Raw genomic sequence first — 11,800 nt, forward strand, 5'->3', positions numbered from 1 at the left:
TCTAAATAAAATTATAAGTTATTAAACGTGGAATTTTATTTTTTACTAATTTCATTGCTCATTGTTGTCTTCCTATTCTTATTATTCTTATTATCTACTTTTTTCATTTTTATAGTTCATCCAATTATCTAAAAACTCGTTTTCATTTATTGTTTGTTCAATAACAATTGAAAATCTTTATTAGCTTAGGATTTATTTTTAATCATTTTATTTAATCCGTAATAATTTTTTATGTAGAGTTTAATTTTTTTTTAATTCCCCTGCGTCCCGCCAGATGTCGCTCTATGCCAATTGCCTATTTACTCAGATAGCGAATTTTGGTATTTATAAGGTCACACTCTTCTGTCAGATGCGTGTTATTCACAAGCTATCCAAAAACTAATTATTTATAAAAGCTATACAATATTATAAATCATTTAATTTTTTTTAAATATTTTATGAAACTATAATCATATAGTTGTCAACTTTAAGCTGCTTCGGTCTTTATTTCATTCTTTCATTGCTCTTTACTGAGCTAAATAATCAATCAGCGATTCTTATTATGCATATGTTTTATGATATTTAATGCCATATTCATGTTACATGAGTATTCTTTACATTTTTGCCATATTTTCTCTGTGTTGCTAAATTGGCAACAAATCTCAAAAGAAAAATCTAAGGACTATTTTCTTCAATACCACTAAAATAGGTTCTACTCTCGTTGTAATTATTGACTGAAAAAAATAAAAATAATCCAACACTACTGCTCATAGTCTTAAATTGAGTCCGTAAACCAAAAAATAAACTTTTAAGGCTTGCAGGGTTGCGTTGCAAAATTATAAGGGAATATCTGTATTAGTTACCGATTGCCGACCGATAATTTGTGGAGGTAAGACAATTGTTTTACTTTGTTGCAATTGGCGTTACTCAACACGTAGGCATTAACACAAAAAATATACAATGAAAACAAACTCGTGGATGATGGCAGAAAAATATACTTCAGATATGTTGGGTGTTGTTATAGCCCAAATTGCTCAAACCATTGGATATAGCAGCACCCAGAGTGCACCATTGGAACTGCTGGAGGACATTCTGCAACGCTTTATCCAAGAACTCGCCCGCGATTTGCACAGCCAAGCCGAGCACGGTAAATACATTCATATATATGTATATTATTTTTATCTATCACAATTTACCCCCCTCGCCCATTCCGCTATTAGCTGTCTCTCTGAGTTCACCACTTCTCTTAGTAAAAGCATCCACACTTATACATAATGTATGTCTGGAGATTGCGACTACAGATGGTCGCGTGGGCGATTTTTTCTTCACGTCATACACAAATGTTTTTAATGTTAATTCTCTGAGTTGTACTTGAAAGAAAAACTAGCAATGAATATCTTGGACACGAAGATAATCGAATGGCATTTAAAGTTTTGTCCGAATTGCATTTTCGAGAACGTGTTTGGAGTCGGAAGAATTCACATTTTCTCATTTATTTTGCAAACAAAAAACTATTTTATTATTGACTTTTATTTGTTTTCTTATTTTTCTACTATTAAAAACTATTTTTAAAAAATATAACAAGATTCGTTAAAACAATTTTAAAATTTCAAGAACGATAATTATTCATTCTGTGGACTGTCAAGAAAGTGATTGGACAACGGTTGTTTCCGATTTTCCAATCCCCTTTTCTCCAAATGAGTGATTTTGATTTTTGTCCTGCATTTTGTCTATGACTTTGGTAAACATATTCTGTTGAAATTTGTCCGTGCAAAATCATTTTTGCATTAAAAAGTGTCATTATGAAAAATTTCAGTTATTGAAATCCGTTAAAAAATAAAAATCAATAATAAAATACTTAAAAAAAAAAAAAAAAAATAGAAAACATGAATTTTTCCCTGAGTTTGAACAGAATATTTTCAATTTTTGTAGTTATATATATATATATATATATATATATCAGGAAGAAATCGTATAAATATTTTTTATTTTGATAAAGTTAAATATAAAATTTTATTTTTAATATTTAATTTAATTAATTTGTATTTATGTATTTTTCTGTGTGTATGTATGTAGTTTTCTGTGTAATATAAATTAACATTGAAAGGGTAACATTTATGTATATGCCTATCTCAATCCAACAAACTGAATATTGTCAAATGTGATTAACTTAATAACGCTCATATCTTGTGAGCTTAGTCAGAATAAAAAAGTCCAAACTTTCGTACGACGGCAGCTGTAAAATATGGTAGTAGTCCGATCTGGTCACGTCAAATCAATTTTAAATTTTCCAAAACTGAAGGAATGCTGCGTAGAAGAACAAAATTTCAGACAAAATTATAATGCCGTATACAAGGGTAGAAATTCAAATTTTATTACATATACTCCATAAAACACGGCCAAATTTATAAAGAAAACAACCCATTTACAATATATACATATATATAAACCATCGTCTTAGATGCTCTTTTTTTTGTGATACGCAAGAAACTAATTATATATCTTCTTTGTATTTTTGGTAGCAAACCGGGTTGAGCTGAATTTGAAGGATGCACTTCTGAGCCTAAGCAATCTCAACATAAATGTGAACGAATTATTAGACTATATTGGGAATGTGGAGCCGATTCCTTTCGTGCGGGATGTGCCCATCTACCCTGTCAAAAGGAGCTCAAACTTGAATTTTTTGAAGCCGGGCAGTGTTGAGACGCTGACGAGACCCGTTCACATATTCGAGTATTTGCCGCCAATGTTACCCACAGAATCAGCTGCTACAGTTATCTCCACAGGATTAATTGAGAAGTGCGACCACGAACAGATTCCACCATCGACATCAGAGTCGGGCCACAAAACAGCAATCAAGTTATTGCCGGATTTAAAAACGGACATTGGCATGCATAAGTGTTGTAGTCAGAGCGATTTACCACTGACGCTGAATTCCTCATCCAGAGATAATTTTGATCACGACGGGCATGCGATTCGAGAAATCAGTAGTGTCGTTATGACAACGGGCGGCTTTATTTCCCCCGCAATCGAGGGAAAACTACCAGAAGCCTTCGTGCCCGATATTATTGGTAAGAGAAGCTTTACAACCAAATTTAATTGATCTGCACATATTATAAATCCTTTTATTTAAAAAAGACTACAAGTTAGCAATATAAGCAAATAGTACAATTCTTGACCGTCTGTGGAATGTATCATATATCTTATATGCACACCTGAGCATTTAAATAGTTGTGCAGACAAGAAATTATTATTAATCTGACCTTTATTATTATTATTATTATTGGGGGAAGCTGCACCGCGACCTATTTGATTTATTGTGCCCCCTTCTGAACCTATAGCTCTTCCATCAGCCCCCACTCCCGTATGAACGTGAGGATCTTTGTTGGGTTGAGGTCTTCTATGTCTTTGCAATTCTAATCATGCGCCCCAAGGATGCTGCATCTTCTAATTAAGACGACACATTCTGCTAGGAGTCCTACTGCCTCTGACCAGCTCTGTTGCCGTCTCTGTCTCTCCTCGTTTCTAAGTTGCAGTCGTATAGTGTGTCTCCCTATGCCACAATACAGTTCTGGTCCTGTTAGGGGACTTCCTGCCCCCATTCTTGCTTGCTTATCAGCCGCCTCGTTTCTCGCAATGTTCCTGTGGCCCGGGACCCATCGTAGGGAGCGCCTGTTGTGTGCCGAGTAGGTCTAGCTTTGAACGAACTTCATGGACTACCTTCGATATTATCTTAGTCCCCATTATAGCGTTCAATGCTGCTTGACTATCGGATAGGATGGATATATCCGTATTCCAATAGTTACGTTTTATGTTGAAGTCCACACATCTCCCTATCGCACACACCTCAGCCTGAAATATGCTGGTGTGCGTTCCCAGGGAATCATGGTAGAATACCCGAGGACTCGCCACTCCAAGACCCGTGCCCTGATTCGTGAGTAATCCATCGGTTTCATGGGATGGACTTCATCCAGAGTTGTCCATTCACTTTTACTACTCATACGAACTTTGAAATTTTGCTCGAATATGTATTCGGCTACCATTTCGTCCCTAGGTTGCATCAGCAGGGGCAGTTCGTTTGAAAGGAGTTGGGCATCTTTATGGCTTAGGATATGGTTGCCCCCAACTCCTTCTGCCGATATCCTTAGAAGCGTGGCTTTCTGCTTGAGCCTTATGATATGGTGGAGTGGTGTGAGCACCATTAAGGCTTCAAGGGCCATTGTTGGGCAGGTGCGCATAGCTCCTGTCATACATACGCAGGACATTCTTTACAATCTTTGTAGTTGCTGCTTCACGGTGATCAGCCGCGCTCTGATCCCCATGCTACTACACCATATGTTAGCATGGGTCTTACTACCATTAGGTACAGGCATCTTAATATCTTTGGTGATGTACCCCATGATTTGGCGGCAATACTACGACATGTATAAAGCGCCCTGGAGCACTTTAATCTCGTGTGTTGCACATGGGTGCCAAAGTTAAGCCTGCTGTCAAATGTGACTCCCAGGTATTTAACCTTCCTACTCGTTTCCAGTAGGGTCCCTGAGAGCCATATTTGTCTCATCCTCTGTAACTTATGTCGTCTGGTAAAGGGGAGAATGACTGTTTTCGTAGGGTTTAGGATGTGTCCAACCTCCATACACCAGTCATACGGTATCCTTAGCCCTGACTGGATTATGTCACAGAGTGATTCTTAAAATTTGCCTCGCGCTATGATAACAATGTCATCGGCATAACCTTGACATTGAATACCAGTGTTAGCAAGTCTGTTTAGTAGTTCGTCTACTAACAGACTCCAGAGTAGCGGAGACAGCACTCCTCCTTGGGGACAGCCTTTGGTGGTTAGGACTGTTACAGTGCTATCATGTAATGATGCCATGGCTTGTTTGGACCGTAGCAGTGCGAGTATCCATCTACTGGTAGTATGGTCCAGGCATCTTCTCTCGAGGGTAGCATTGATTGCATCGTGTGATGTGTTATCAAAGGCACCTTCTATATCTAAGAAGGCGCACAGTGCTACTTCCTTATTATCAATTGCCGCACTCAAAGTACGTCGAAGCTGATAAAGTCTCTCTATTGTGACTGTCGACTTGGCGCATGCCCAGTCGTCAGTTGACGGCCTGAGTCTACTTTCCCTTTCGATAGCCTCTTCCTGCAGCGGTGTACTTCTAGAAAAGTGTGTCTCGAAGAGTAGTACTAGTTTCCAATCTGACCTTGGAGCTTACGGCCTATCTTCTCTCCTTAGCCCTGTGGTGAAGTCCTTGGCCCATTAAATATTATTCAAGCCTTTATTATAATTAATATATTATTATAACTTTCCTTTTATAAACAAAGTCAATAGAATATTAATGTTTTCTCAATTTTATGCAACTCGGACCTATTTCACTGTCCAGCTCAAGATGGGCTTTTAAACACGAAATGTTTCAAACAATTTGATTGTATGCTATACTAAGCCAGATGCTTCTGATTTGCAATAAGAAATAATATTGCTATATTTACAAGTTGATATATTGTATCCATTTTAATTTACAAGTTATTGTCTTTTTTTTTTCATAATATTCAATGCATCATATTCTTCATATTCTAAGGCAGCTGTACCACTTTTTGTTGTTGCAACATCTTTTTCGAATAGGGGAGACCGTAAAATGTACTTGTCTATATGTCGTATATGCCATTTGGAAAAATTTAAATTCTGCCTCACTTAACTGAAACGGTAAAAAAAATTGAACTGTGATTTATGTATCTGAAGTTTGAATATATTTTCAGTACTATAGCCAGAAGATATTAGTATTCTGTTTTTACTAAATGAGACATTGAGACATTATTACAAGTTGTACTCGGGCGAATCCATGATATGTCTGGTACAGTCTCTGTGGAGAGGGAATTTCTTGACTTGAATCTCTCTATGCAGTTCAATATCAGAATTGTAAACATGTTTGGAAATACGATTATTAGAAGAATGAGCAGTTTCCTTCGGGTTTGTGCTACTTGATGTTACTCGTCTGTATATTCTTCAAGTCTAGTTTGCTTTTTAATTAATTATTTTACCAATAACCATTTACATCTAAAGACTAATCTTTGAAATGAATAAACTTACGATATCCACCTTTACCTGATTGGTTGATGCTTAATATTATTCCACAATGATTCTTGCATTTACTTCTTGCTACTTATGCGTACTTAAATCTACATATTTTTTAGACAAGTTAAAGGGTCTGGATGCACCACCTTTGTCACCGCCACCTAAAACACCCAATGAGCCCAAAAATGTTTTCAATGAAACCATCGACGTATCAATGGCAAAAAGAATTACTTTTTCGGAAACGATTTCACCTACGGCAGAGCAAGGAGTTGCCCAATGCCAACAAGCAGCCACAGCTAGCGAGAGGAGTGAGGTTAATATGGTTTTGGGAGCTGGTGCAACATCCATTCCAGTTGTGCCACCAGCAAACACAAAGACAGCCAAGAAGAGCAAAAAGAAAAAATTATTGGGTGCTCAGGCAATTGACCCAGCCAGAGAACTAACTACCAATAAGGCACAGGAGAAAGCGCACCGCAAAGCCTTGAAAATCTATCAGAAATTGTCCAAGAATCAAATGGAAGGTGGCAACAATCTACAGAAATCTATTAAAAATCTAAATCGTGGCATGTTGTCAGCGCTGCCGGACGGATCTGCGGAGCGGCTTCAACTCGAAAAACTGTTAAAAAAACAAACAAAGCAACGCCAAAAGCAATTAAAAAACCAAAAACAGCAGCGCCAACAACTGCAACAGGTATTCAATCTGCCAGGAGTTTTTCCCAATGTCCCAATCCCTTTGGTTTCTGTGGGCAGTAGAGATTCGGCTCCAGATTTTGTGCCTTTAGCGACGCAACCGCAACCACAACCCATGGTACCCACCAATATGGCCGAGAATATGCTCGGTTTAGTTGGTGGTTTTGGCTCCACGCTGAACGTGGAAAATAAAGATACGTTTCCAACCGATTTTGTGGTGCCCATCAAAGATATTTCGAATGCGGGCGCTGTGACGAATCCAAATACTCTTTCCGACGAAATCAAACTTGCCAGTGAACCCGATCGCAACAAATTAAATATATTCAAGAAAATCTCCAAGCAGAAAGCGCTAAATCCATTGAACATAGCCAAAACAATGTTCGAGAATGCCGGCAATGGTTCGCCACTGATTAATCTGCCATCGGGCACAACAATAACACCGGCGCCGGCCTTGAGTGCCACTGAAAGTGTACAGCATAATTTCAGCATGTCCATGAGTAATATCTCCACATACGATTCCTTCGGCGGTCTCTCAGATCCGACTCCAACAGCAACAGCTGACAATCTGTTGGCCCCTGACGTGAACAAGCCGAAGAAACGCGGTCGCAAACCAGGTGGTAAAAATCAAGTTAGATTTCATGCAGCGACTAGCATCACAGCAACATCAACTTTAATCCAGCAATCGCCAAAGAAAATTAAATCGACAAAATTAAATCCAGTTTTTAGCTATACTCCGGAAACACCTCTGAATAAAAATCCAACGATATTTCCAAATATACCATTGCCGATGGAACCACTTAATTTAAGCAGCGTCGATCAATTTAAGGCTGGCTCTCATTTTACGGATAATGTTGGCTTTATAGGTGATATAACTACAGCTGGCGAAGCTGGCAACGGGACAATCACTGAGAAGTTGCACAAAACCAAGGAGAAAAAGGAACGAAAAAAGTGTAAATCCAAATATCAACTGGATCACGAAGACAGTGTTCAACTCACAAATATGGGAGATTTCAACAAGAAACTTACCTTCATAGAGTCCGACAAAAACTCTAAAAATACATCGCTACAAGCAAAGCCTGGAAAAGTGCACATTTCATCTGCTGACTTGTCAGATGCTATAACGAATCAAGCTCTCGGGTATGTGACAGGCTCGGCGCCATCAAATCTGCCCAAGTCCAGTACATTGTATGGTAATCAGCCAAATATGATGCCAATGCTGCCGTTACTGCATTTCCCGCCACGTCCCGGCCTCATACCTTCGGGTCCAGCTATTTTTACGTCAACCGCTTTAGCCGGATTCAGCAAAAAAGTGACGGGCCCCAATATTATTATGCCGCAGACATTCATGTCCTTTCCGAATGCGAACATCGGTCACAAAGCACAGAATATTGAGAAAGACGGTAAGTAAAATGAGTATTAAATTTTGAGTATTTTCAATTTAATAAAATATTTCTTTCAACGCAGATAAGTCCATACTCTATGGTCTCTTGCCTCATGGCGATGCACATTTTGAACGAAGTTATTGCAATGTGACTCCCTTGGTGCCAGACTCTATGAAGTTACCTAATGCGCTAATTGATAGCAACAAAATCAGGTCACCGGAACGGTTTGCGTTTGATCCAAAGCCGAGCAATGAATGCAGTGGCAAAGACACTGAACACCAATCACCCATTTCGGGTTTTATACCGTTGACCGGTCAGGGAGTTGGACTTTCGGGCATTGATGATGTATCCACCACTAACCAGGGTTCAAGATCTACGAAAACGATCAAACCCACGCCAGCTGCTACTGGAAATTTGGGTGATCCCATTGAGGTGTCGGATGATTCCAACGATGACGACGAATCTAAGTCAAAATCGAAAAACAACAAACAAATCGGCGCGTTTCCATATGCACATGGCCTAAAGTCAAATCTGATTCAACCCTCAAATATATCGAATTCCGGATTACGACAACTAAATGAAAGTGCACATTCATCCTTGCTAAATGCCAATCAAATGATAAATTCGCCCATTTCGGACTCGAAGCAATTTAAGAAAGATGCCAAAGCAGGTGCCACAAAATTGAATCAAACTGATAGCAAAGTTTTGGCACTAGCTGCTGGATCACCACACTCACAGTCACAGACACATCCAAACACACACCCGCACACCACACACACTTCACCGTTTAACATTAATTTCATGAGCAGTGACAAATTTAGCCTTGCGGGCGGTGCTGATCTGATTCCCTTGTCACGCGTCGATAGTGGCTTGGCATACTCATCACTCACTGTTCCAGCCACAAGTCTGACGGCAGGTGCCACATCTGGTTCCATGCCGAGCAGTGCGGCTCCTCACGCTGAAGATCAGAGTTTTATGAGTAATTTTGTTGGTTCTGTGAATTATGATGATATCACGATAACACCCACAAACAATATGCAGATCAGTGAATTAAAGCTGCACAAGCTGCATAAGAAGATTAAAAAGCCCAAGGATGGCAAAATCAAAAAGAAAAAGGACAAAAAGGATAAGACGAGAAGCAAGGAGAAAAGTGAAGAAAAGCATCTACTCAATATTGAGAAAATCAAAAGCCAAGATAAAAAGCCCAAAAAGGATAAGAAAAAAGAAAAACAGGTAAGCATTCAAAATCGGTGTGCCTTGCATAAATCAAATATAAAGTAACGGACAGAAGAGAACATCTCCGAACCCAAAAGATCTACATATATTCCTGTCCGTATGCAGAAATAAGCTGGAGACTGTAATGGATTGGAATATGGGTTCATTTCACCTAGTGAATATAATACCTTGGAGTATAGGTTAATTTTACTATTCGCATATTACTTGTAGTAATAATAAGAAGAATTTAATCCGTTTTCCGAGACTCTATAAATTTGTATTTTCATAATCCATAGAAGTATATCATGAGTTGAGAAACAGAAGTCCTTAAAGAGATCTTAAATTCATGTGTGGGTTGCAGCGTCAAGAGCAATATGCATTTTAGGAATTCTTTAATGCTTGTGCAAAGAAAGTAATATTAAATTTATGACCTATATATTTAATATATATTTGTGCACCGTTTTTGACGATTTACTTATTTTACAAATGTTCAATTTGCAGGTGACACCAGACGGGTTACATATTTTTCCAGAAAATCTAATTGGCAGCACAGATCAAGCAAAAAATCTTCCTCCCGTTTCCATCGAAGTCGGAGTTGCTGCAGACTATATTTCGGCAAATAAGTCGCAGGCACAAATGCCGCACCTGATAGTATCGCCCAAGCTAGATCTTTCACCCAATCAGGTGCCGAAACTAACGCTTAAGCTCAGTGGAAAGTCAACACCCACAGCTACCCCATTTGAAGGCGATCATGATCATACAGCAATAAAAACAGAACCTACGACGACAATTCAGACACCGACGACCCAGACTAAAAAGGAACAATCCCCCGAATTAGCTCGATTTTCACCACTTGTTACCGGACCCCCAAAGCCCAAACAATGTATGATCTCTAAATCCTATACCTAATGGTACTTGATGTGTTCATTCGTTAACCATTCTCTTGCTTCTAGGTGAAACGATAACAATGAACTTATCAGCCGCGGCGCCATGCTCCCCTTCCGTTTTCGCACCTATTAGTAATACGCAGCCAATGCCAATGTCGATTATAGGTATGCAGTCAGCTGGATTGAATGTCCATTCAAGTAACTGGATACCCAATTCTGGTAGCGCTGCTTCTGCCACATTATCGGCCAGTTCGGTTTTGCTGCCACAACAACTGATGCACCAACCATCAAAGCAGATGCCAAAAATGTCAGCAGTATCGACACCAACTGTGGCATCCTCCGAAGGAGCACAATTATTGCCCACAACTCCCGAATTAAATAGACCCTCTTCATATGTTGATGCCGAGGGCTATCGCATCTGGATTTGTCCGGCGTGTGGCAAAGTTGACGACGGCTCGGCAATGATCGGTTGCGATGGCTGTGATGCATGGTATCATTGGTAAGTCTGTGCCTAATTTTCAGTACTGATTATAATAAATGATAATGATCTCATGATTTAGGACTTGTGTGGGCATACATGTGGCTCCCAACGACAATGAGGATTGGTTCTGTCGCGTTTGTATAACAAAAAAAAAAGGTAGTGGATTAGACAAAAAGAAGAAGCGAAACAAAAAGAAGTGAACATTATGGCAATTAAAAGCCTGACTTATCACAATGAGAGGTTTGGATATTTGGCGTCTTTTAACAGAACTTTTTAATTGTACTTTTTTTTCAAAGAGTACTTGTAATTATCAAGTAATAATATTGGTTATGTAATAAAGTGTTATTTACGAATAAAAACATAAACGTTGTAACATTGTATTTTTTTTCTAATAACTCGGGTATCTTTGTTCTTTTGTGTTTTTTGTTGTATATATGAATAGTTGGTTAAGCCATAAATGTATCTACAGTTAAAATAAACTGCGAAATAACTTTAATAATTAAGGTCAGCTGAATAGTTAAAATAAATAGTAGTGTTGTTGTCGAAAGAGCTCGACTGGGAGCACGATGCGTATAATACATAGAGGCGTCAAATTATACAAATAAAATTCAAGAAAATCTTTTGTTTGTATGCCCTATAAAATATATACAAAGGGTATAAATGTAATAATTTATGTAATAAGTAAATTTAAAAATTTCGACTGTCTGTCTCTTCTAATATCGATAACCGACAACAACAAATGCCATCTTTGTAACACCTTGGAAAATATGAATTAAATTAAATTTAATCAAATTCAAAATAAAAACTTAACAGTTATATACACAAGCGTAAATCGCTATTTTCGTAAGAAAACTTAAATGAAAATAGCGTTGTGTAATTATATTTTCTCTTTAAGGAAGATATCAAAGCCATATATTTTATATTTAATAAGATGTGTACGGCATATGACAGGTAAAGACGTGTGTGCTTTCGTAGTCGAATAGAGAATTCTTATTGATACTTAGGGAATACAGTTCTTCAAAGATTGAACACACGCACCGACCATCCCCTGCCTGCTGAATACGACATAGGATTTCTGACATAG

At 38.3% G+C, this 11,800-nt stretch overlaps 1 protein-coding gene across 2 annotated transcripts; it reads left to right on the forward strand.

Moving 5' to 3' along the window:
- The first annotated feature begins 893 nt into the window (after positions 1-893).
- On the forward strand, positions 894-11,096 carry LOC6570252. 2 transcript variants are annotated; one of them, XM_001996524.3, is made up of 7 exons: positions 894-1,126; positions 2,502-3,050; positions 6,181-8,151; positions 8,216-9,366; positions 9,850-10,231; positions 10,302-10,734; positions 10,796-11,096. In XM_001996524.3, exons 1-7 carry the CDS (start codon positions 940-942, stop codon positions 10,914-10,916), a joined length of 4,794 nt encoding a protein of 1,597 aa, XP_001996560.2. In that variant the 5' UTR covers positions 894-939; the 3' UTR covers positions 10,917-11,096. The 2 variants fall into 2 exon arrangements, with proteins under 2 accessions (XP_001996560.2, XP_032597827.1); XM_032741936.2 differs by lacking the exon at positions 894-1,126 and adding an exon at positions 2,239-2,336.
- Positions 11,097-11,800: the final 704 nt, after the last annotated feature.

This window comes from Drosophila grimshawi, unplaced genomic scaffold, assembly GCF_018153295.1.
Source record: "Drosophila grimshawi isolate 15287-2541.00 unplaced genomic scaffold, ASM1815329v1 contig_80, whole genome shotgun sequence".
NCBI lineage: Eukaryota > Metazoa > Arthropoda > Insecta > Diptera > Drosophilidae > Drosophila > Drosophila grimshawi.

Coding starts and splice junctions, on each gene's coding strand:
- LOC6570252 (XM_001996524.3), top strand. CDS start 940: ATGAAAACAAACTCGTGGATGATGGCAGAAAAATATACTTCAGATATG. Junction 10,232..10,301: donor ACCCCCAAAGCCCAAACAAT/GTATGATCTCTA, acceptor TCTTGCTTCTAG/GTGAAACGATAACAATGAAC. Junction 10,735..10,795: donor TGTGATGCATGGTATCATTG/GTAAGTCTGTGC, acceptor CTCATGATTTAG/GACTTGTGTGGGCATACATG.